Source organism: Ahaetulla prasina, chromosome 9 (genome assembly GCF_028640845.1).
Source record: "Ahaetulla prasina isolate Xishuangbanna chromosome 9, ASM2864084v1, whole genome shotgun sequence".
NCBI classification, from domain to species: Eukaryota; Metazoa; Chordata; class Lepidosauria; order Squamata; family Colubridae; genus Ahaetulla; species Ahaetulla prasina.
In genome coordinates, this window is record NC_080547.1 from 24,362,439 (window position 1) to 24,388,502 (window position 26,064).

Sequence of the window (26,064 nt, forward strand, 5' to 3'; positions counted from 1 at the left end):
CACTTCCATGGAAGACTTTCAGGTGTACCTTTTTGAGCATCTTAGTTGCCTTCAACCCAAACATACCTTCCTCAAACACTTCTTCTATTTCTTTGGCTGTTAAATCCAGAAACAATTTCACATCATAATTGCACTTGGAAAGTGCTTTAAAAAGCTTGTCTGCTTCCCTGTTGGCCCCCATTCTTGGTCTAAGTCCTTTGGCTTGAAGGAACTGATAATTGACAATGATCACAGCTCGGTTCCTTTTGGGGCAAGCCATGCTGAGCAATCTCCCGATGGTGGACTGTTTAAAAGATTGCATGTGTGCACAGATATAGGTTTACGTGTGTCCTTTTGAACTCTTATGATTCAGCATTCAGGGTGTGGAGCTGTGAATGAAAAGCCATATCCTGCTTGATTAGACAAATAACATTACAAACATTGGTCTTTCTCAGGCATGTAGTTCATATATGAAATGCGTCACAAAGCAGTTTTGATGTGTTTCCATTTGGAAAGTCCGTAAAATAAGTTTTAAACCATTGTTTTAAATGGTGTTTAAAATAAATACAGTGATTAAGATGCATCTTTCTCTCTTCTCTGAGGGGTCTTTGATGCTCTCTGAAGTTTGTTTTCTTGCAGATGTTTAATTATTCAACTAGGTAACAGCATCAGTGCGCCCTCATTTTAATCAAAAGGCCAGCTGTGATTTGGCCTTCAGGATACTTGATCTCAGTCACTGAACTGTCAGCAGAGGTGCTTCTGCGAAATTCACTTTGCAAGCCAAATTGTGGGCATTTCATTATGCTCCTCATTGTTACAAAACACCCCACATGTCCATTAGCAGCGCTCACTCTGTGAGCCCCCCCTCCCAAATATGGATTTAAAACCAAGCCTTGCCTTGTTTCTGACAAACGTTGATGGATTGGGCTCAGATGTAGCATAAAGCTATCAGGGTGAAAGCTAATCAGAGAAATTAGCTTCCGCCTTGCTGGACTAGCTTGATTTTTAAAATTTTTAATTTGATTTTATGGGTTTTAAATTTTTGTCAATTTTATAGGGTGTTATTGTATTTTAAATTTGGCCATTTGAATAAGTTTTTTAAGGGTTGTTCTTAGTATTGTATGTATTGTTCCTTTTGTATTTTATTTTGGCTGTTCACTGCCCTGAGTCCTTCGGGAGAAGGGCGGTATACAAATTAAAATATTATTATTATTATTATTATTATTATTATTATTATTATTATTATTATTATTATTATTATTATTATTATTATTATTATTATTATTATTATTAAACATCAGAATGAAATGAAAACAATCCTCCACTGTTTCCTGGCGGAAGACCTCCTGATCTCTAACAAGTGCCACTTTTGAACAAGCAGAAAATCTTCCAAATGAATTGGAAGATATCTGGCTGCAGAGGGATCCAAAGGATCAAAACCACCAGCGGTTCCCAAAGTTAGTTAGTTATTTCCTTCCTTCCTTCCTTAACTTACTTAGAAGCTTCTTGGATGAAAGTGAAACGTTTTCAAGAAAAACCCAAGAAAGTCCTGTTGCCTTTTGGAAAAGCGCTTTTGGGACAACCATGACCTGGATGACTGAAAATCTCCATAGACATTAGAGATTCCCTTTTCAACGCAATGCAGCGTAGCCTCGAAACTAAAACTCCCCTGCGTCTTTTTAAAAGGCGAGGTTTGGATTCAGGAAACGGGAATCTCTTCGATGCAAACCCGCTTAAACCCCATGCATGCTCCCCACGCCAAGGGCCCCTTGCTTTATTTCCTCTTTTCTTTCCGAGTGGTGCCTTTGCCACCAAGCAGAGCGAACGCAGAGCACGGAGCAAGGCTCCCAGTCCCGAACTAATCTGGGACTACGCTTCCCAGCATGCAAAGCGGCGCGCCTGCGCTTTTTGCTCCTGGGGGCGTTACGAGCGGGGGAGGGAATGTTAGCAACAGAACCCAGATTGGAGGAAAAACGGCGGACTTAAAACCCGGGTTCGGTCCAGCTGTTCAGGAATGACACCTCCGTGGGTGCGTGACGGGGGGGCAGAAAGGCAGCAGGGGGGTGGTCTGGGGAGAACCGTGGGAAGAGCAACGGGGCTGGGAATGTGGGAACCTGTTGACACGTGTCTGCAGATGCGTGCACGGGGAGGAAGAGAGCCTGGGCAGCTGGCAGGTGTGGCGAATAGATTTAGGGGTAAGAGTTAGCGAGTTGGGGGTTGTTGAGAGAGGGCAGAGTGAAAGCCCCCCCTGGGACAGGAGGTCGTGGGAATGGTGTTTTTATTGGGGGGCGGGTTCTGTCGTGATCAGATGGCTTTGTAGAAGGAACTATAAAAGGTGAGTCTTTTTCAAAAAAATAAATAAATTGTGGACCTAGAGAAGGAAGTGGGAGTGGGTTGCAGGGAGGGTTCATATCTCAGGTTGCCTTTTCTTCACCTGGAAAGCTGCTTCCACCAGTGACCAAGCTGGGCTTCCAGTATTCATGCATTCATTCATCCCTTGCACCTTCGCTTCCCCTGTTAATCCCTTCTGGCCTTTTGTAGTATAACAGCAGACATCCGTTTGCCTCCAGGCTGTAATTTAGATGCAGCACAACTCAAACGGACATGCTGGCAACCTGGACAGGTTCTCCAAGCCAGTTATGGAGTTCCCTCTTAGGACCTTCCAACCAGAACAATTGGTGGGCGTGGAAAGGTGCAGCTGCTCGATTTTTGCAGAAACCCCCCAAAAAAGAATCTTCAAATGAGATAATGCATTTCCAAATTAGAATTTGGGGTCCTGCTGTCTATGGAGATTCTCAGTCATCCAGATCGTCGTCGTTGTCGTCTCAAAGGTGCTTTTTTCTTCAAAAGGCAACTGGGCTGTATTTTCCTTGAGGAGAAAGAAGAAGAAGAAGAAAACATTTTGCTTCTCATCCAAGAAGCTTCATCAGTTCTAGGAGATGAAAGGATAGGTTTTGATAGGATAGTGTTGGGAATGGATGGAAGGATTGCATGTCTTTGCAGTCATCTGGTCATTAGCGCTCTCTGAGCTGTTTGAGGCCACTTGGGGCTTTATCTGTGCCCTCCAGGTCACCTGAATCAGGATGCAATTGGGGTCCTGCTATTTTTGTCCCACACCATTGTGAAAAGGGCATGGAACCTGAGAGGTTGGTGCGAGCTCTTGTTGGAGGGAATATGAAACATTCCATAATAATTGGAAAGAGATATGGAACACATAGGCAGTTTTACCTAGCAGTAATTCTGGAATCACACCTTCCGTGATTAGGGGAACTGCTCAGTTTCAATTGATGCAGGCAATTCTGTGCACCATGTAGCTGAATTTTTTTTATAGAATTTATTGGCCAAGTGTGATTGGACACACAAGGAATTTGTCTTGGTGCATATGCTCTCAGTGTACATAAAAGAAAAGACACGTTCATCAAGGTACAACATTTACAACACAATTGATGGTCAATATATCAATATAAATCATAAGGATTGCCAGCAACAAGTTATAGTCATACAGTCATAAGTGGAAAGAGATTGGTGATGGGAACTATGAAACGATTAATAGTAGTGCAGATTCAGTAAATAGTCTGACAGTGTTGAAGGAATTATTTGTTTAGCAGAGTGATGGCCTTCGGGAAAAAACTGTTCTTGTGTCTAGTTGTTCTGCAGTGCTCTATAGCGTCGTTTTGAGGGTAGGGGTTGAAACAGTTTATGTCCAGGATGTGAGGGATCTGTAAATATTTTCACGGCCCTCTTCTTGATTCGTGCAGTATACAGGTTTCTTGTTCCTTCGCAGAAGGAAAAGTACCTTTGGGATTTGAGAAATGATCGTGCTTTCCCTGGTGACTCTGATTTCATTGTTTCCATTAGGGGATGAACCAGTGCAGCATAAACAACTGCCAGCGTGAAACACAAACAATCACCTATCCAGTTTACAAAGCTGTGCATGTGAGTATACTGGTCACTAAGTTCTAACTGTCTTTCCTCATACAGTATTCCTGCTGGCTACGAACATTGGGGTTATAGCTGACTGTAGGTGGAGGACATAAGTTTAGGAAACTTTATTGGGAAATGCTCCTCCAAGCAGTGTCTGAACAGGCTTTACTCTCCATTACGAGAATCAACTTGCATTCAGGTTTCTCAGGATTTAACCACAGTTCATAGACATATATGCAGTCTTTTCTTAAATCCAAATATTGCGCAAATGTGACACAGTTTCTCTTGCTCAAATGACAGTAAGAAATAGAATTGAGGGGTATTGCATAATTTTATTTCACTCATGCCAACCTCTAAAACATTAAAAAAAAACCTCAGATTAGGAATCAGTTACCAGATCTGAAATAGAACTGTTTTGTTCAATGTAACATTGTGGAAAGAAAGGAAATACAGTTTTTTTTTTGTCTGCATGTTTCTTTAAAAGAGGAAATTGTTCCACTTCCTTTCTCCAGGGTACAGATATTAGTTGCTAGGGACTTGAGGGAAACAGCTCCTATTTCTTCACCCATATCTCCAGTTTGTAATCCTCCCTGACAGAAACATAATTTCATCAGGTTTATATATATATTTATTATAAATGACCTTTTAATATGACAATATGTATCTTTACACGGCTTCCCTATATACAACCCCCCTTCTGAAATTTTGAGGCTCCATGTTTGTTTCTATGCTATCTGAGGAATTCTGGGAGTTGAAGTCCATCCATCTTAAAACTGCCAAGGCTGAGAAACACTTGTTTAGTTTGGTGGGTGAAGTCAGAAAATCAGGTTAATTGAGTAAGCTGTAGTTGTTTTAACCTTGTATTAAGCACATTGGGTGATTATAGTAACAATTAAACAGGTTAATCTGAGGAAAAGATTATGTGTTCTTTGTGACTTTTTAGTTCTTACTAAAAATGTGCATTGACAGAAAAGGTTGAGGTTGAGGTACGAGGTCTGAAGCAGTGACACGAAATCACTTTGTGAGATACTGGCCTCAGAAAGGCCTTGCAGATACGTTATGAAAAGGTTGCCCATGGGTTCTTCACAACTTAGAGGAGAAGGAGAGGCAGAGCTTGGGGGTGGAGTCAAGAGAGGAATTAGCCTGGAGTCCTTACATTCTCACAAGCAGTTTAAGTCCGATCCTTCTTGAATTCTATTAACTCTATTAGCATCAATTTCATGCTGAATGTTGCGCTAGATTCTGATATACAGGTGAAACTCAAAAAATTAGAATATCGTGCAAAAGTTCATTTTTTTCAGTAATGCAACTTAAAAAGGTAAAATTAATATATGAGATAGTCTCATTACATGCAAAGCGAGATAGTTCACGCCTTGATTTGTCATAATTTTGATGATTATGGCTGACAGCTCATAAAAACCCCAAATTCACAATCTCAGAAAATTAGAATATTACATGAAATCAATAAAACCAGGATTGTACATAGAACAATATCAGACCTCTGAAAAGTATAAGCATGCAGATGTACTCAGTACTTGGTTTGGGCCCCTTTTACATCAATTGCTGCCTCAATGCGGCGTGGCATGGATGCTATCAGCCTGTGGCACTGCTGAGGTGTTATGGAAGACCAGGATGCTTCAATAGCGGCCTTCAGCTCTTCTGCATTGTTCAGTCTCATGTCTCTCATCTTTCTCTTGGCAATGCCCCATAGATTCTCTATGGGGTTCAGGTCAGGCAAGTTTGCTGGCCAATCAAGCACAGTAATCCCATGGGCATTGAACCAGGTTTTGGTACTTTTGGCAGTGTGCGCAGGTGCCAAGTCCTGCTGGAAAATGAAATCAGCATAAAGCTCGTCTGTGGAAGGAAGCATGAAGTGCTCCAAAATCTCCTGGTAGACAACTGCCTTGACCCTGGACTTAATGAAGCATAGTGGACCAACACCAGCAGATGACATGGCTCCCCAAATCAACACAGACTGCGGAAACTTCACACTGGACTTCAAGCATCTTGCAGCGTGTGCCTCTCCATTCTTCCTCCAGATGCTGGGTCCTTGGTTTCCAAATGAGATGCAAAAGTTGCTCTCATCAGAAAGGAGGACTTTGGACCACTGAGCAACAGACCAGTTCTTTTTTTCTTTAGCCCAGGTAAGACGCTTCTGACGTTGTTTGTTGTTCAGGAGTGGCTTGACAAGAGGAATACGACATTTGAAGCCCATGTCCAGGATCCGTCTGTGTGTGGTGGCTCTTGATGCACTGACTCCAGCCTCAGTCCATTCCTTGTGAAAGTCCCCAACACTTTTGAATGGCCTTTTCCTGACAATCCTCTCCAGGCTGCGGTCATTCCTGCTGCTTGTGCACCTTTTTTTTCCACACTTTTCCCTTCCACACGACTTTCTATTAATGTGCTTTGATACAACACTTTGGGAACATCCAACTTCTTTTGCAATTACCTTTTGAGGCTTTCCCTCTTTATGGAGGGTGTCAATGATGGTTTTCTGCACAACTGTCCGGTCAGCAGTCTTTCCCATGATTGGGATTCCTACTGAACCAGACTGGGAGACCATTTAAAGGCTCAGGAACCCTTTGCAGGTGTTATGACTTAATTAGCTGATTAAAGTGGGACACTTTGAGCCTAGAATATTGAACCTTTTCACAATATTCTAATTTTCTGAGATTGTGAATTTGGGGTTTTCATGAGCTGTCAGCCATAATCATCAAAATTATGACAAATCAAGGCGTGAACTATCTCGCTTTGCATGTAATGACTCTATCTCATATATTAGTTTCACCTTTTAAGTTGCATTACTGAAATAAATGAACTTTTGCATGATATTCTATTTTTTTTGAGTTTCACCTGTATAAGCGTGAGCAATAAATCAGCTTACTGGATTTTAATGTGTGGTCCTGATTCTTTGCGCCCGACAACATCCTGCTTTGTGCCCTTAGAAGCTGCATCTCTCTCTCTTTCAGATTTCTGCATTGAAACATAATGGACTGCTGCAGTCTCTATCAGCAACACCCAGTGATTTTAAAGAATCGGGTAAAGACCCAATTAATTTGATTTATTCAGTTTAGGCACTACCCAACTCCAAACTAATTCTGCATGGTATAAATAAAAGCAAAAAAAGGTAAACAAAATAGAAAATTAATAAAGGGTATAAAAAGAAAAGGAATAAAGAAGAAGAAGAGATGGTGAGTTTTGCTAAGAACATCCACATGGCCAAATATATCCAAGAAAAACCCCAACCATCCTAATACAAGGCCCAGGTTAAAGAGCCAAGACTCAGTTGGGAGACTATTGGCATTCAGCCCCATGAATATCAGGAGGAATTTTAGTTATTGCTCCTTGGATTCTGTTGCATTTTGGATAATGCGAAATACTGAAGAGCAGGGACTTGCAAAACATTTCACTTTCAAAAGGACTTGTTCCAACCGTACTGGAAATAAGGTTGTGAATTCTGCATGTAAATCATGCTTCAAACATCTTTTCAAGCTTGAAGCTGTTTTGTACTCTACTTCTAAGGAACTGTGGCAGGATCATACGCCTTTGAAGTCCCTGAGATGACGGTATTAGATCTCTCAGAAATTTAAGTAGCTTCATCTGCTTCTCATTTATAACTGTGTCTAGAGGCAGATGCTCCTTTAACTTCTGCATGAAAGTCAGTAAAGGTTGAATTGTGATTGGCTGACAGGCAGAGTTATGGTTTTTATGGTGTTCTTAAAAATGACATTAATTATAAAGATTCTAACTGTTTTAGGGCATAAAAATCTGTATATTACTAAAACTCTCATTGTCATGACCTTTAGCTAGGCAAAACAGCACATCATAGGGTCATAGGTTGACTCAGCCTTCCATCCTTCTGAAGTGGGTAAAATGAGGACCCAGATTAGCACTATGAAGCAGTATATAAGTCTATGTGCTATTGCTATTGCTGTTTCAAATGGGCTAAGTTGCAGAATGTGCCCTAAATCTGGGACCCATGACTCCTGAGGGAATGAACTTTGGGGAAGCCATAGCTCTTCATTGCTACTGCTTGTTGCTATGCTGTAGTTGCGGTCATGAGATCTTCATTTTCAACTTTCTCTGACAGTTTGCAAGCCACTCTTACAATCCCTCACTCCTCCTATGCAGCAGTAGCCGTTTACCTTCCTGCAGGGAAAGCTTAGGGTTTTCATAGTTAGTGTTATTTCCACCTGTCAGTTTCAGATGCTTTCTGTTTTAGAATCCACCTCTACAGTTTTCCATTTAGAAGAATAAAATGGAGCTGAATTGAATTGAATACTTTATTTGGCCAGTTTGATTAAACATACAAGGAATTTGTCCTTGGTACAAAAGCAGATAATAATATTGCAGCCACACTTGATGGGGTAACAGACAATAAGCAGCGCTGAGCAAATTGACTGTTCAGCAGAGTGATGGCATGGGGGAAAACTGCCTTTGTGTCTAGTTGTTTTGGCATGCAAAGCCCTATATCACCATCCCAATGGGAAGGGGTTAAAACAGTTTATCTGCAGACCTCTCCAGGATGTGAGGGGTCTCTAGATATTTTCTCAGCCCTCCTGACCCATGCAACATACAGGTCTTCTATGGAAGGCAGGCTGGTTGCAGTTGTTCATTCTCCAAGCTTTAACTTTCCATTGATGTCTATACCTGTATGTTTGGTTGCTGTACCAAACCAGACCGTTATAGAAGTACATGTAACAGACTCAGTAATTCCTTTGTACAGTCACACCTAGACTTTTTCTTTAAAAGACATGGAATTATCTTTCACGCCTCTTAAATGAGCTTCTTTGGAAGTGATTCTGGAGCATGTAGTTCTGGTGTGTCATCTTGTTTCCCCCCCCGTTACAGATATTTCAGAGGAGGTACTACGAGTCCGTGAAGAATGGGACAACATAGTAAGCATCCATCCAGGAGGTATGGAAAATGAGTTCTGTATCATTTTATTCCATATTGGGATCTATTCTGAGTTGAATTTTAATTGTGCTAGCCACCATAATGGATTATGGATGTCCTCACATAAAACAAAGCCCACCAGTTTGTCTAACTGACTTATTTTATTCTGATGTTGCTCAGTCTGGGAAGGAGTGCAAAATGGAGTAGACAAAGAATACTCAACAAGAAAACCATCCCTAAACAAGGCAATAAACATAGTAAGGATTTAAAAAGTGTAAACAAAGTTATGTTTTAAAGATGATGGTATAAAAAGGATGTGTGTGTTTAGGTGTATATATAGAGACAATTAAGGTTTCCCACTCAATACTTTATGTGTATTTTGAATTATGCAGGTAGTCCTCAACTTACAATCATTTGTTTAGCCACCATTCAAAATTACAGTGGCACTGAAAAAATTGATTTTTGACGGATCCTCACACTTACAACCATTGAAGCATCCCTGCAGTCGCATGATCAAAATCCAGGTGCTTGGCAACAAGCATGTATTTACAGTGGTTGCAGCCTTATGGGGACACGTGATCCCCATTTGTGACCTTTCCTGCCAGGTTCTGACATGCACTGTCAAAGGGCATTGCATGTCGGAAGCCAGATTTGCTTAACGACCGTGTGATTCACTTAATAACTGCAGTGATTCACTTAATAACCATGGAAGAAAAGGTCATAAAATTGGGCATCACTCACTGCTCAGCAGGGGAAATTCTGATTCCAAGTGTGTTCATAAACTGAGGATTACTTGTCTGTATCATGAGCTCTTTTTTTTTTTATTTTTATTTTTTTTTATTCAAAAAGTTTTACAAAATTTTTCCCCCCCTTTCCCCCCCTCCTCCCCCCTACCTTCGCAACCCCCCTCCCCCCCCCGACTTCCCGGAACAAGCACAAGGTATAGTTAAAAGTAAAACAAACATATGCTAAAAATTTTCGTCCCAACTTAATTATACCCCTACAATCATCAATTCCTAACTTCCCCAAAAGCAATCAAAATAATACATCATAATCATTCAAAACAGTCTGATAACTCTTAGTCTGATATCTCGTTGAATATAGTCAATCCATTTTTCCATTCCTTTAAGTATCTTTCTTGCGTATTGTCTTTCAAAAGGCTGATATCTTCGCCATCTCAGCCAAATTGGCAACTTTCAATATCCATTCTTGTATTGTTGGTACTTCTTTTTCTTCCAATATTGTCCTATTAGTAATCTTGCTGCAGTTATTAGATTTAAAATCAATTTAGTCTCAATTACTGTACAATCCGTAATAATTCCCAACAAGAAAAATTGCGGCAGGAACTTTATCTTCTTTTCAGAACATTTTGTAAAATCCACCAAATTTTTATCCAAAAGGCCTTTATGTCCTTACAAGTCCACCAAATGTGAAAATATGTAGCCATCACAATTACATCTCCAACATTTTGCTTGCATTTCTGGATACATACACGATAATTTTTAGGATCTAGATGCCATCTATAAAACATTTTATAAAAATTTTCCTCAGATTCTGTGCCTGCGTGAATTTAACATTTCTAACCCAAATTTTTCCCACGTTTCCAATAATATTGGCTCCTGAAAATTTTGTGCCCACTTTATCATACAGTCCTTTACCAAGTCCCTTTCAGAATCTATTTCAAGTAACACATTATACAATCTCTTTATATGCTCCTGAGACTGATTTCTAATTTGCTTTACCAAATTTTCCTCGTTCTGCTCTATACCAATTTTCTGATCTCCCTTCCATCTAGCACGTAATTGCTCATATTGAAACCAAGTATAATTTTTCCCTTCCTCTCTTAATACTTGCAGAGATTTTAACTGCAAATTACCTCTTTCAGTATACAAAAGATCTTTATATGTAATCATTTCCTGCTTCTGTTCTATGTTTATATTTTCTACTGTATGTCTAGGACATGCCCATATAGGAACCTTATAATTTAGTTTATAAGAGTATTTTTCCAAACACATGAAGGGCATTTCTTAGCACATGATTTTTAAAGGCCTTATCCACTTTTTGTCATAAATTAAATATGCATGCCATCCATATAACAAATCATAACCTTCTATATTCAAAATTCTGTCCTCTGTTAAATTAAACCAATCACTTATTGCAGAGAGCAGCTGCTTCATAATATAATTTAAAATTAGGCATTTTAAACCTCCCTTTCCGAGAATCTTGAATTATTTTCATTTTAACCCTAGCTTTTTACCTTCCCATATAAATTTGTTAATTCCCTTCTGCCATTCCTCAAGATTCTTATCTTTCTTAATTATTGGTATCATCTGAAAGAGGAATAAAAATCTAGGTAAAACATTCATTTTAATAGCAGCAATTCTCCCAGCAAAGATAATTGCAATTTTTCCAAACAATCAACTCCTTCTGAACTTTTGCCATAAAACCTCATAGTTATTCTTATACAATTTCACATTTGATGACGTAATATAAACCCCTAAGTACTTAACCTTCTTTACAATTTCAAATCCTGTTACTTCCTCTAGTTTTTCTTTCTGTTGTCTGGCCATATTTTTATTATCACTTTTGTCTTTTCTGATTTACCTTAAACCCTGAGACATTCCCATATTGATCAATTATTTCCAACAAAGATTTACTAGAATTTATAGGGTTTGTTAAAGTAATCACCAAATCATCTGCAAAAGCTCTTAACTTATATTCATACTGTCTAACTCTAATTCCTCTATCTCCTTTACTTCTCGTATTTTATCCAATAATGGTTCTAGAGTTAAAATAAACAATAATGGTGATAAAGGACATCCCTGTCTTGTTCCTTTCGCAATCTTAAAAGGTTCTGTTAAGCTACCATTGATTATAATCTGTGCTGTTTGCTCTCCATAAATTGCCCTAATTATTCTTAAAAAACCATCTCCAAATTGCATCTTTTCTATTAATTTAAATAAAAAATCCCAATGCAATCGATCAAAAGCTTTCTCTGCATCGAGAAAAATAAATGCTGCTGGAATAAAATTTTTCTTTTCTAAGTACTCCAGTAAATTAACAATCTGCCTAACATTATTCCTCATCTGTCTCCCTTTTATAAATCCAGATTGATCATTATGAATTCTTCGCTGCAGAATCAACATTAATCTATTAGCTATTATTTTAACAAAAATCTTATAATCATTATTTAAAAGTGAGATTGGCCTATAATTCCCAGGTTTAGAACAATCCTGTTCCTCTTTTGGTATCAATGAAATAAAAGAGGTTCTCCATGAGGGGAATTCTCCTAGTTGTATCTGATTAAATAATTCCTTAAGTGGACCTAACATCTCATCCTGTAAATTCCTATAATAACTAACTGTGAGCCCATCCGTACCAGGAGTTTTCCCCATTTTTAATTGTTTAATTACCAAAATAATTTCTTCCGAGGTTATAGTTCATCCGTTTGTTCTAAAGTTAAATTTTTAACCTTATATTCCTTCAAATAATTATCAATATCCCTATTCAATATATTATCTTTAAGATATAAATTTGTATAATATTCTAAAAAGCTTTTTAATTTTATCCTGTTGATATCTCTTTACCTTTGTATTCTATTTTTCTATAGTGCGTTGTTCTTGTCTTCTCCTTAAAGTGTATGCTAACCACCTACCAGGTCTATTTGCATTACAAAAAGTATTATGTTTGGCATATTGTATATTTGTTGCCACCTGATCAGCCATTATCATATTAAATTGATTCTGTAGTAACTTTATTGCATCTTTAAGTTTTTGATCATGTGGTTATGTATTAATAATTGTTGTTTCTTATAAATTTCCTCTTCTAAATACCTACGCTGTCTTTGTTGCTTATTTCTCTGTCTATTATTAAGATATATTAATACACCTCTCATAAAAGCTTTACTGCAGTCCCAAACCATTTCTATCGATGTTTCATTATTCAAATTATAATCAAAAAATTCTTTCATCTGCTTTTTACATTGATTTACATTATCCTGATATCTAAACAAATTTTCATTTAATCTCCAAGTTCTTCTACCCTCTTTTCCATATTGCAATTCCATCCAAACAGGACTATGATCAGACAAACATCTTGGAAATATCTTAGTTTTCTTCACCCTAAAAAGCAAATCATTAGAAATTAAAATAAAATCAATACGTGAGAAGGATTGATGCCTATCAGAGAAAAAGTATAGTCTCTTTCCTCCAAATTCGCAGTCTCCATACATCTCTTAACTCAAAATCTTCTATCATATCAAAAAGGATTTAGGCAGCTTTGCATGTGCAGGTATCTTCTTGGAAGAAATTCTCTTGTCCTTTCGTGTATCTATTACTCCATTCCAATCTCCCAATATAATACACGATTTATAATCCCATAGATCAACTTATCATATAACATTCTATAAAATTTTTCTTGTTGCTGATTGGGTGCATATATACCAAGCAAGAGAGTCCTTTTGTTTCTATTGTAAGTTCAATAGCAATATATCTTCCATGAATATCTGCCTCTATTAACTTGGCTGGTATATCTTTTCTCAAATAAACCACTATGCCATGTTTTTTCTCCAAAGCTGAAGCAACAAAATGTTTACCTAACTTTGAGTTTATTAGGTACTTTTGATCTGATAATTTAATATGCGTTTCTTGTAAGCAAATAACATCACTTTTAAATTGTTTCAAATAATGAAATATTTTTCTTCTCTTCTGAGCTGAGTTCAAACCATTGACATTCCAAGTCAAGATTTTATTTGCCATTACTGGGCTGCTGAAGCCTTTGGGCAATCAACTGAAGATCGTCCTCCCGTATCTTCGGCCGTGCTCCTCCCACCGCTTCTGTAGCAGAGTCCTGAACTTTACTTTGAGTTTGTTGCTCCTTTTCTTTACGCTTAAGGGCTCCCCTCGTCAGTCTTTGTTCTTGTGGTTGTTCCTCTGATGGTAACATCACTGGAATCACCTCAGCTTCCACACCCATTTGAGTCTCTTGAATTCTTTTTCTATTATTTCTATTTCAAATTTCAGCACTGTAGAAAGAAAATCTTTGGCCTTAAGCACTGTGTCAATACGATATCTTCTTCCTGATAATACACTGTCAAGCCAACTGGAACCTCCCATCTAAATTGAATCTGGTATTTCTTAAGTTCTTGTGTAAAAATGTAAAGTCCTTTCTATCCCTTAACATCTTGGGAGGAATCTCTTTCAAAACCTTCAACTCCTGTTCCCCTATTTTCAAGTTTTTCTGAAAAGCAACTTGCAAAATTTGATTCCTCACTGTTCTTTTCAAAAAATAAACCACAATGTCTCTAGGAAGTTTCTTTTGCCTAGCAATCCAAGAATTAACTCTATAAATTTTGTCAATTTGATAAGCAACCTCTTGTGGATCAAGTTCAATAAATTCAGCCAGAGCTTCTGATAAAAAATTTTTTAAATCTTCCCCTTTGTCCTCATTCAAACCTCTAATTCTCAGAGCTCCTTCCATCATTCTATACTGCATCACCACCACTTGATCTTCATTTTTATCCAATTTGATTTGCATTCCCCCCATTCTATTTTCTATTTGTTGATTTGACTGAACAATTTCTTGCACCTCCTCCTCCACCACCTCCAGTCTTTTTGCCAAACCTTGAAAAGCCATCAAGATATCTTCTTATTTTTTATTATTCTCTTATTTCTTCTCTTATTTTCTCATTATTATCCATAATCTCCTTAAACCTTTCTTCAGACACTTTCCTTGCTCTTTAATCAGATCTTCTAAAGCTGGTTCAGAACCCTTCTGCCCCAGTCTTAGGTGGTTTAGTAGCCATTTCAGTTTTAAAATTCACAAAATATAAGTCTAGAAACTTCTCTTTTCCCCTTTAAGTATAGGAGAGCTCAGTTCACTTCATTAAAATCCACACATAACATTTCTTATCTTCTTATTCGTCATTTTCACTCCCGTTCAGGCGCCATCTTTAAGAGTCAATTAAAACAAAGGAGAAAAAAAAATTTCTCTTTTTTAAAAGGTAGAAGTCCGGAAATCAAAAATACTTGCAATCCAATAATCGTCCGCTTGCACTCATTCCGTCTGCTTAAAGAGATCCATAAAGATAAGACAATTAGCAGAGATGGACACCTTCTTCTTTTCCTGCTTTTGCAGACACGCACTGAAGTCGGAGATGGCAGGAATATTTATGGGACCCGTCGACCCTTCGAGGCTCTGCTTAATTAAAACAAAGCCTCTGGGGAGGTCTACCAACATTTCCTGCGCTCTTATCTTCCCCCTTTCATCCAGGGAAAAAGATTAAAGCCGGCTTTTCCTGGCTTTTACGATGTTCAGTGCGGAGCCCCTTTAATTAGGGCTCAGCGAAGAGGTGGAGCCACCCGGAAGTCATCTGTATCATGAGCTCTTAATTTGGAGAGACCCATTTGGAAAATTCAAATACTGTAGTTTTAACTTAGTGGTTAATCTTTTCTCCCCTCAATACCATAAGATGCTTTGTTCTATTGGAAGGAACAGGGACATCGAAATCAAATCCTCTTTCTGTCTTTCTTTGCTTGCAGGTATTGTGGAGAAACCTCTTGGCCCGATACCTTTGATCTCTTTCAATGAGGCACTGCAGTATTTCCAAACAGCAGACCTCTCTGACTGTAGGGTAGGTATGCACCATCTAGGATGGAAGTAGCAGTCCTCCTCCTTAAATATTTTAGGGACTGAAGACAGTTGCTATGTGCTCCTTAAGGCAGCAGTGAATATGTTCATTTGACTTGAAGTGGTTTCGTACCGTGTGGATGGAGTAGTCTACCTCAGCCAGGACCCAAAGTGACATAGTTTGTAGAAGTAGCTGCAAGTGTGAGACTAGGCCAAAGCCACCATACTTAGAAGTGCTGAAGGCATGTAAGCAGGAAAAGTTCCCTCAGGAAAGGCAGGAACCAAGTCGTTTAAGGCAGGGGTCTCCAACCTTGGCAACTTTAAGCCTGGCGGACTTCAACTCCCAGAATCCCCCAGCCAGCTTTGCTGGCTGGGGAATTCTGGGAGTTGAAGTCCACCAGGCTTAAAGTTGCCAAGGTTGGAGACCCCTGGTTTAAGGGAACAAAAGGACAGAAGTTGGGCCTGAGAACATAGCAAGCCCCTCCCCAAGTCTCACCAACAAAGGAGTTGGGCCTGCATGGGAAACCCTTCCCTTCCAACTCTGGGGGGGATAAACAGAGGTCCTGAAGCCTGCCCAGCCTTTGGAGTCGTTTTTGGAACCCAGACTTGGCAGTTTCTGTCCCTCCGGCTAGTGCTTAGCAGCCTAGTAGTAGATGCTGGGTAAGTGTCAACGAGTGTTTTGTGTAAGAGCAAAAATATATCGATAAAAGTTTGCTATTATGCACTGGGTCTCTGTGTATTGTATTGTGTATTGTGCTTGTGCCTCAGTGTTCAGTCGATTTGGGATTGAGTATGGCAGTTTTGTAGGCCTGTGAGTGTGTGAGTGAGTGACCATAAGCTGAACCTGAGAGCACACTTGTGTAACATAAGCCCCTTTCAGAGTCTGTCTACCTCTGAGAGTAACACCTCTCAAAAGAAGCCCTGCTTGTTCAGGGACAGTAGCAGTTCTTACTTATGTTTATTTATTAAACTTTATGCCGCCCGTCTCCCTTATCAGTGTCCCTGCCACTTGAGAAGGATGCTGTGGCATTGCTGTTCTCCCTGCAGGAATGGGTTTCTCAGCACCTGCCTTTCGTCGATCTTAAATTTTTCCTTCTTCCAGAAAAAGATTCGGCCAACCATCCAAAGAAGAGGCCTGGCTGCCATGGCTCATTTCCTTTTTGGTCCTCCTCGTCTTCATCAGCAGCTGCAGAGCGAGAGAGACTTGGCTCTGGCCATTGCCCAGTGTGAGTAATTGCTTCTGAAAATGAACGCAAGCATCTTCCCAACGGCTCTGCTTATTCATTAGCCAGCAACAATTTCACAGCAACTTCCTTGCTGCCTCTAGTCAGGAGTTCAAGTTCAGGGGACACTAGAAAAGTTTGCCAGAACATTCCTGTCCGCTGTGGCTAATGCAGTGGTAGGGCCCTTGAGGTCCTTGAGTCTTGGCATCCCAATTTATTTCACTTTTCAGTACAGGTAGTCCTTGACTTATGACCACAACTGAGCCCAACGTTTCTGTTGTTAAGGGCGACATTTGTTAAGTGAGTTTTGCCTGATTTTATGACCTTTCTTGCCACAGTTGTTAAGTGAATCGCTGCAGTTGATAAATTAGTAACCCGGTTGTTAAATGAATCTGGCTTCCTCATTGACTTTATGCGTCAGAAGGTCGCCAAAGGGGATCATGTGACCTTGGGACATAGCAACGGTCATAAGTACGAACCACTCGCCAAGCATCTGAATTTTGATCACGTGATCATGGGGATGCTGCAAAGGTCGCAACTGTGGAAAACAGTCAAAAGCCACTTTTTTCAGTGCTGTTGTAATTGTGAATAGTCACTAGATGAACTGTTGTAAGTTGAGGACTGCCTTTGTTGTATAGTTTTATGGATTTGTTTCATTACACTCTATCTGTGTTGGAGGATTACTTTCTAATGAAAATTAGAATAAAATTTTTAAATGAATAAAATCAGTGGTTGCTTTGTCTATTTCTGCAAAGGCCGAGAAAGTGGTATTGATCTAATTTTATTACAGCTAACTCAGCATGGTCTGTTTTAACTGTCAGAAGTGTCCCACTCCTCCGTTGACGGCCGGGTCAGGGAAATCTGAATCAGGCTTGCCTCTGCAGCTCTGCCCAAAGTCCTAGCAAAGTCCTCAGAGCAGGCAGGAGACCAGAAAGTGACTTCAGCAAGATAAGTTCGACTTTGCCTGACTCAGAGACTGCCAGAAAGCAGATCCTTTATATAGGCCATGGGGTGTGGCTCCATGACTCAGCACTCATTAAGGCCTGCCCCTCCCTTCCTTCTGTTGCCTCTGCCTATCCAGTCTTCTGATGCGAGGGTCACTCCAATCAGCAGCTGTTGGAAATAAACTTTCCTCAGGCTCACATGCTGTGGAGGAGGGGGAGGGGTCTAGCTGCTCCGTTTGCCTGGGCATGGAGCCAGGGCTGGGGCCGGGGGTTGCTCCCTCCTCTGCAGCCTGCTTGGGCATGGAGCCAGGGCTGGGACCGGGAGATGCCCCCTCCTCAGCCTGTCTGGGCATGGAGCCAGGGCTGGGGCCGGGAGGACATTCTTCAGCGTTCGGAAGCAGATAAGCAGACCCTGGCTGCGGTGAGAGCGGGCAAGACACAACAAGAAGGTCATCATAGAGTTTAGGCAGACTCTCTCTGTGCTCTCTGAGATCTTTAAGCAGAGAGGTTGGGTGTCTTAGTTGGGCCTTAGGAAGCACAAAGTGAATGGAGCCAATATTGAATGTAGCTCAGGGGTGAACTGTGGAGTCCTTGGTGCTCCCTCAGCTTGGTGGTTTTTTTGCAGAGGTTTCTGTTTCTTTACCGAACTAGGTAACATCACCAGTGGTCTGAAGATGTTACCTAGTTTGGTAATGAAATGCCTGCAAGAAAACAACTAAGCTCAGAGAGCACCATAGGGTAGGGTAGGGGAGGGGAGGGGAGGGGAGGAGAGGAGAGGAGAGGATTCTTTATTGTTCAAGTGTGATTGGACACACAAGGAATTTGTCACTGGTGCATAGGCTCTCAGCGTACATAGAAACAACAAAGCGATAGGTCGACTGTCTTGTTCTCACTTACGTAGCGGACCTAATGGGCCTTTCCCTGTACAGGTGGTTTGGATAATAATGAAAAAGTGCACATGAGGATCTTGCAAACGGTTTACAAGAAACTAACTGGCTCCCGGTTTGATTGTGCCCGTTATGGAGCCCACTGGGAAGATCTTGGATTTCAAGGTACGCCGAGTGTAGAACAAGAGTCTTCGCATGAACACATATATATAGGGGGAGCCTTATTTCACTCTTGTTCATGGACTTTGGAACAAAGAATGCCCCTGTTGGCCAGTTGAAGTGATCTGTGCTTTTTTCTTGTGCGCCAACATCACAACATTGATTTCTTCCCCTTCAGCACATAGATTGCAAGAGGTCGCCAGAGCATTTGTAGGAGTGTGAGGGAATGCAGATTTGCTGATTTCCTCTCTTACTCCTCCAAATGGCACTGTTTGAACTTCCCTGCTGGGTAGGTAGGCAAGTTTTGCAACTTCCTTATTTCCTACCTCCCAACCTACCTACCTGAACAAAAAACAGTAAGCTAAACACAACCCCCAAATCATCCCATACATACATGCAAGCTGTCGTCTCACAGCACACTAACTCTTGATCTCTGATAGCTTTAGAATAGGGCTGTCAAACTCCCGGCCTGCAGGCCAGATGTGTCACATGCTGGCCACGCCCACTCCCGGTTTAATGAATGGGGGAGAAAGTCCCAGTAATGTGCATTTGACGCCCCTGGTTTAGAATAATTAATAGGCAATTTCTGCAGCTGGGTCTAGTTTTTGCAGCTCTAGTATTTCATTACCAACTCATGACGGAGAGCATGAAGTTTTCATCCTACGACTTTAATTCCAGCATTGCCTCAAGTGTCTGAGCAATTTGCTGTCTGGAAGTTTACTTAATACATGCAAGACCATTTCTTGGTGTGACAGCCTCTGTGTATCTTCTACCCTTAAGGAATGGATCCCAGCACAGATCTACGTGGAGCAGGGCTGCTGGGATTGATGCAAACACTTTATTTTGTGATGGATTCCCGGATATTACCTGTAGCTCGAGAAATTTTTAAGCTATCTCATCATGAGGTTCAGGTATGTTTCTTCATTTTTCTCTGCTCTGTGTTTAGTTTTTCCTTTTAAAAAGTGGTTGTTATGTACATATTGAAAACAAAACCTTTCAGGCTGATCATTTAAAGCAGGGGTCTCCAGCCTTGGCAACTTTAAGACTTGTGGACTTCAACTCCCAGAATTTTGCTGGCTGAGGAATTCTGGGAGTTGAAGTCCACAAGTCTTAAAGTTGCCAAGGTTGGAGACCCCTGATTTAAAGCAATGTTTTTCAAACTAGGCAAGTTGAAGCTGGATGGAATTCTGGGAGTAGAAATCCACCCGGCTTAAGCTTGCCAAGTTTGATAAACACTGATTTGAAACATGCTAGCCTTTTTTTTTTATCTTTAATAAAGCCAAAGGGATTGACTGTTGAATCTGTTATAGGCAGGGCATTTTTAAAAATGTAGCGTTTATTTCTTTTCCAGAATTTTCCTTTCTGTGTGATGTCTATCAATATTACCCGTATTGTCATTCAAGTTTTGAGGGAAGAACGCCTTTCGAGGTGAGCTCATCATGGGTTTTGGGTGTCCGCAGAGGAGTTGATGGAGTTGATGTTGAAGTCATCATGCCCGTGCTGTGACTTGACATACCTGTGCCATGATACATGTATGTAATCCGAGTTTTTAACATCAGATATTATATCAGCACCATGCATGGTGCTGTCATGGATCTCTCTGTGCCTTTGTGAGCTGTCAATGTATTCATCCATCAGCTAAATCAGAGATCTCCAACCTTGGTCCCTTTAAGACTTGTGAACTTCAACTCCCAGAGTCCCTCAGCCAGCAAAGCTGGCTGAGGAACTCTGGGAGTTGAAGTCCACAAGTCTTAAAGGGACCAAGGTTGGAGACCCCTGAGCTAAATTGTTAAAATACTGGTAGTCCTCAAATTACGACCACAATTGAGCCTGAAATTTTTGTTGCTAAGTAAATCATTTGTTAAATGAGTTTGCCCTATTTTTTCTTGCCACAGTTGTTAAGTGAATCATTGCATTTGTTAAGTTAGTAAATGTTTGTTAAGTGAAACTGGCTTCCCCATTGTCTTTACCTGTGAGAAGGACACAACATGACCCCTGGGACACTGCAGCGGTCACATATATGAACCAGTTGTCAAACATCTGAATTTTGATCATGTGACTGTAGGGATGCTGCAACAGTCATAAGTGTGAAAAACAGTCATAAGTCACTTTTTTCAACACTGTTGTAACTTTGAACCGTCACTAAGTGAACTGTTGTAAGTCAAGGACTACCTATTAGCAGAATCTTCACTGGGGTAATTTCAAATTAGGAGCAGGATATTTGTTTTGAAAGCTGTTTCCTTTTTCACATGTTGCTGTGAAGGTCATAATGTTTAATGTGGATTTTTCCTTTGGCAATGGATGATGACTTCTTTGTTTTAAGTTTCTCTGTGCCATCTTCAAACGAGTCTCTTTTCTAAGAGGTGGAGATTTATTTTAACTTATTTAGTTTATTATAAAAAGCTTCTTAAACCAGCTCACAACCCAAAGGAAAGCAAAATGATCTCTTATGATTTGTTTAAAGTACAAGTACATCCTTTAAGTCTTCCTGCACTTAAAAATAAGCATGTGCCCACCTATTTTCCCACAGTGAAACAAATGTGAATGCTTATGTAGCCAAACAGCGCCATCTATGGGCAGTAGGCCTAAAGGGAAGTTCTAAAGGTTTGCTGAAGCACTAAGTATATTTCAGAAAAAGAGAGAAGAACCCAAACAGCTCAAGGAAGCTTAAGCCTTTGGAGTATGTCCTACTGATAGGGCGGTGGTGGTGGTGGATGTAAATATTTTGTAATGTGTCTTTTTCAGAGAATGCAATCGAAGGCAGCAGGTCATTGCGGTGCTCAACGATTTGTACGTGGCTATATTTTTACGGCTTTTCAACATCTGGAAAACACAGCAAAAGACCATTTCTGATTCTGGTTTTGTTCTAAAAGGTGGGTTGTTCTGGTTTTGTTCTGAACATCGACAGAATTAACATGATGTCCTCTTTATATTAATGCATTCCTCCATGGAAAGCTTCAGCAATACGGTTTCCACTCCCACCAGACACAGGCTTTTCTTGCAATAGGCAGGCAATCATGGATATGAAAATATCAATGTCAAGGAATCCTAACACAAGGATTGGGGTAAAGAGTGGACTTGTTTACTAACCGCAGTGTTCGCTTAACAACCGCTGCAAAAAGATTGTTGGTCATGTGAATGACCCGCTTTAAGATTGTCATGACTTACGAACGCAATGGACAGGCTTCGTTACGATCGTAGCTTGAGAACTACCTATAACTACTTCCCATCAAGCAACTATAGATTCCACATCTGGAGTTCATTAGGCAAATCAAGCCAATGTTTGAGCATCCCTCTCATTTGCATAATTATGTTGGTTTATGGTTTGAATAGACACATATTAGGGCTGGCACATGACTTAGGAATGCCTGGGTGGTTAATTGAGTAAGATGTAGTTCATTTTCTAACCAGTCTGCATGTAAAAATCACTAAATAGTGATTAAAATGGTATACAGGGTTCATTTATTTATTTTCCCTTCTTTGAGAATGAAGATACAATTGTTGGGTTGATCATTTCATAGTTTGCTGTTTTCTGTGCCATGTGACTGCTGAACATTTCTCTACTCTGCTTCTGATTGGAACAAATGGGAAGGATAAAGGGAAACAATTTTGATTTCATTCCTAGGTTCTACTCCTGACACGCCATTGGACAATACTGTCAAAACTCAGATTGACAGAAGGCACCACAGCACCTTCCAAACCAGAAGTGGAAAACAAAAGAAGTGCCTTATCTTAATATATATAAGCTTTCTCCACTTTTTTCTGAACTAAGCCCAGTTGTTGTAATTAAGCCCTTTCCTCACTGTTATCGTAGAATCGTACGGTTGAAGATTTTGTAGGTCTTCTAGATCAGTGGTCTCCAACCTTAGCAACTTTAAGCCTGGAGGATTTCTGGCAGGGGAATTCTGGGAGTTGGAGTCCTCCAAGCTTAAAGTTGCCAGGGTTGGAGATCCCTGTTCTAGATAAACCCCCACACCTAGGACAGCAATCTTCAGACCATCCCGGACAGTGGCTGTCCAACTTTTGCTTGAAAATAATAATCTCAGACTCAGAAATTCATAGCACTTAACCTTGTGGCTAGGATTAATTGGATTACAATCTCATATATCAGAAGGATGCTAAATTGGAAAGAGCTATACAGCAGAAGCTTTTCTTACAAATCAGAAGTCTGTACCATTTGCTTAGTGACTGAAGTTACAACAGCACTGAAAAAAGTGACTTATGACTGGTTTTCATACTTATAACCGTTGCAGCATCCTGGAGTTTCGTGATCACCATTAGTAACCTTCCCAGCTGGTTTCTGACAATCAAAGTCACTGGGAGAAGCAAGATTTGCTTAACAGCTGCATGGTTCACTTAACAACTGCAATGATTTGGCTAACAGCTGGCAAAAAATGAGATGCAGCTCTCTTTGACAACCGGAATGGAAATTTTGGGCTCAATTGCCCTCATAAGTCAAGGCCCACCTCTACTTATTCTATGCTGGATGTTGAGATTTTTCAAAGCATACTCATATTGGATATAATTTTCCTGGTTTTTCTTTTTCTTTCTGCTATGTCTAGAATTGGAAGCCTTTGCCAAAAAGAACCCAAAGCAGCTGCTAAGACACATGGAGACATTCATGAACGGAAGCTCTGCAGCAGGAGGGGATGATAATTTTCAGGCTCCTGCTTTCAGCTTGGATGTTTTCGGTCCCAACTTAAGCTCTGGTACCGTTGACAGTGAGGAGTTGAATTTTGCTAGCATTGATGACCTGGCGACCAAGAGAGCACAAGACAGCTGATCTGGATCCAGAACGGTGTGAGAATCCTTGTATGGGATCAATCAGCAAAGGTGGTTGCTTTACAGCCTATAGGAAGGCTCAGAGGAGGGCTGACGCTCTTGAAATGCTACTAAAGTAGAGATACAGAACTTTGGTTATAGGGCAGAGCAGCTGAGAACTCTCAGGGTGGAGCCTGGGAGAAAGAGTGGCCAGTTTCAGAGTGAAGCAATCCAGCCAGGGTCTGATTCTCCCAATTAGTAGCATTAAAACTAATTTGTAGCGGGGAGTGTAAATCTGATAGATGAAAAAGCATTACACTCCCCTCCACCTCGCCAAGTTTCTTCCAATGTTCCAGCTAAGAAATATTAATGCGTTATGGATTGTGAAATCTGAGCTCATGTCATATTTTTTTTTAAAAAATTGAGTTGCAGTACTTCCAGGTTTAGGTTTCCCACCCCCCACTTCGGTTACTCTTTTACCTTGATGTATAAGAACCGAGTCTTCTATCCTATCAGTTGGGAGGCATTTATTTCCAGATGGCTTATTCCTGACACTTTTATCAATCCACAGGGCCTGCGTTTTGCTTGAAACAAGATAAACAAACACGTACTACTAGGTTGTACTGAAATTGAGACACCCGCATTGAAAGCTGTTGAAAATGATAAAGAGACCACCAGCCATGACACCGTAGTTGTTTTCCTTTTATGAATGATTATCTAGCTCTTTACATCAATGAGGCAAATCAGGTTTTTTTAGCCTCTGGCTGTGTGATAAAACCAAGGTTATTTTATTCCCATTCTTCTACTTCTCTGGGTTTTGGGGTGGCCTCAGGGTTTGATAATCAGCAAAAAGGATAGATTTACTGCATGTGAAGTTTTCAAGCGTGTCTCGTAAAGCGACAAAAGTTACTGCACAATAAGTCTTTAAATAGTCATTTCTCTAGTTCCAGGAGACTCATTTCAGCTATGCAGAATTCACACGGATGTCTTGTTCAGTGTACCAACCGTGATGTAAAATTCAAGCCTTATGGACAGTGTTTTTTTCCCTCCCATTAAACTTATTATTGTCTTCAATCCCAGGCTGTGTGTCTGTTCTGTTAATCTCAAATTAACTGCAAAAATTAATACTTTTGAATTGAAGTACCTCCAGGCTACCAAAAAAACCGTTGAGACTCTAGAAAGAGTGCAGAGAAGAGCAGCAACTGTGATAAGAGGTCCTGGAGACTAAACTGTATGATGAACGGTTAAAGGAACAAGATATGTCTACCTTAACGAAGAGAAGGATTAAGGGTGACATGATAACTCTTGGTAATGGAGGAGCTGTCACAGAGATGAGGGGGTTGACTTATTTTCCAAAGCACTGGAGGGCAGGACAAGAAGCAACTGATAGAACTTCGTTAAAGAGAGATTCTAAGGAGAAATTTCCTGACAGAACAATTGATCACTGGAACAACTTGATACCTAGAGTTGTGGAAGCTCCATCTCTGGAGGTTGACTTGATACCTAGAGTTGTGGAAGCTCCATCTCTGGAGGTTGACTTGATACCTAGAGTTGTGGAAGCTCCATCTCTGGAGGTTGACTTGATACCTAGAGTTGTGGAAGCTCCATCTCTGGAGGTTTTAAAGAAAAGATTGGAGATTCATTTGTCTGGGATAGCAATAGCAATTGCATTTAAACTTATATACCACTTTACAGTCCTCTCTAAGCAGTTTACAGAGTCAGATTCTTGCCCCCAAGAACCTGGGTCCTCATTTTACGCACTTGAGGCTGAGTCAACCTTAGGGATGATATAAGGACTCCTGCTTTGGTTAGGGTGTTGGACTAGAACAGGGGTCACCAACCTTTCGGACCTCAGGGACCACTTAATTCATAATTTTAAAATCCCGCGGACCACTAATATGATCTGCCCAATGACCAGGTGGGCGTGGCTAGGTGGTCATGTGACTGGGTGGACATGGCCAACTTGATACATCAAGGGACACCTCACTGGTCTCTACTCGCCCCTCCTCACCTCCCCGCCTGGGCTCCTTAGGGCCCCAACAGGAAGCAGTTGTTGGAACTAAGCAGCCACCACAAGAAAGAGCTGGCTCAATTCAAATTGGATGAGACCAAGAAAAAAGCTCAGCAGAAGCTCCTGACTGAGGACTACAAGCATAGGCTTTCCAGCTGAGGGAAAACCTGTGGAAGTGCAAGGCCAGGTACTGGCGCCTGGAGGCTCAGTGGGCTGAGATGGTCAGCCAGTTCCAGGCCATGATGCAGGCACTTCCCTCCAGCCTTCACCCAAAGCCCTGCACCAGGAGGCTGAAGCAGACCCCAAGTCAGAATTTCTGCCTTTCTCTGACCCCCACAAAAAGACCTCAAAGGGGGAGACTGTTCTGTTTCCCTTCCCCCAATACTCCCAGCAAAGAGTCCGTCAGAGGCCTTCCTTTTTTTTCCTTTTATTTACATAGATACATGTCCTGGCCACGTCTACCCACGGGCCTGCCAAGTTTCTGGAGATAACGAGGAAATTATAGATAAGGCCAGAATTACTCACGAATATATTCTTCCCTCCATGAATTAGCTTGCGCCAAATTCATTGTTTTGTCCGAGACAAAAAACCAGGAAGTCCCGCCTCCTATTTATAGTCTCTGCAGATGTCACTGCATGACAATTATGACTTGG

General features: G+C 40.6%; 1 protein-coding gene across 5 annotated transcripts; it reads left to right on the plus strand.

Moving 5' to 3' along the window:
• Window positions 1–1,910: 1,910 nt before the first annotated feature.
• On the plus strand, window positions 1,911–24,474 carry ELMOD3 (ELMO domain containing 3). 5 transcript variants are annotated; one of them, XM_058194802.1, is made up of 12 exons: window positions 1,911–2,008; window positions 3,838–3,915; window positions 6,873–6,942; window positions 8,755–8,820; window positions 15,339–15,430; window positions 16,529–16,652; window positions 18,523–18,645; window positions 19,420–19,550; window positions 19,991–20,067; window positions 21,385–21,512; window positions 22,265–22,361; window positions 23,202–23,427. In XM_058194802.1, the coding sequence occupies exons 1-12, from the start codon at window positions 1,994–1,996 to the stop codon at window positions 23,290–23,292; spliced, it is 1,092 nt and encodes a 363-aa protein (XP_058050785.1). In that variant the 5' UTR covers window positions 1,911–1,993; the 3' UTR covers window positions 23,293–23,427. The 5 variants fall into 5 exon arrangements, with proteins under 5 accessions (XP_058050785.1, XP_058050783.1, XP_058050787.1 ...); XM_058194800.1 differs by lacking the exon at window positions 22,265–22,361 and having other exon boundaries at window positions 23,202–24,474; XM_058194801.1 differs by lacking the exons at window positions 1,911–2,008; window positions 22,265–22,361 and adding an exon at window positions 2,072–2,314 and having other exon boundaries at window positions 23,202–24,474.
• Window positions 24,475–26,064: the final 1,590 nt, after the last annotated feature.

Coding starts and splice junctions, on each gene's coding strand:
- ELMOD3 (XM_058194800.1), top strand. Junction 8,821..15,338: donor AGTAAGCATCCATCCAGGAG/GTATGGAAAATG, acceptor CTTTGCTTGCAG/GTATTGTGGAGAAACCTCTT. Junction 18,646..19,419: donor GGAAGATCTTGGATTTCAAG/GTACGCCGAGTG, acceptor TCTACCCTTAAG/GAATGGATCCCAGCACAGAT.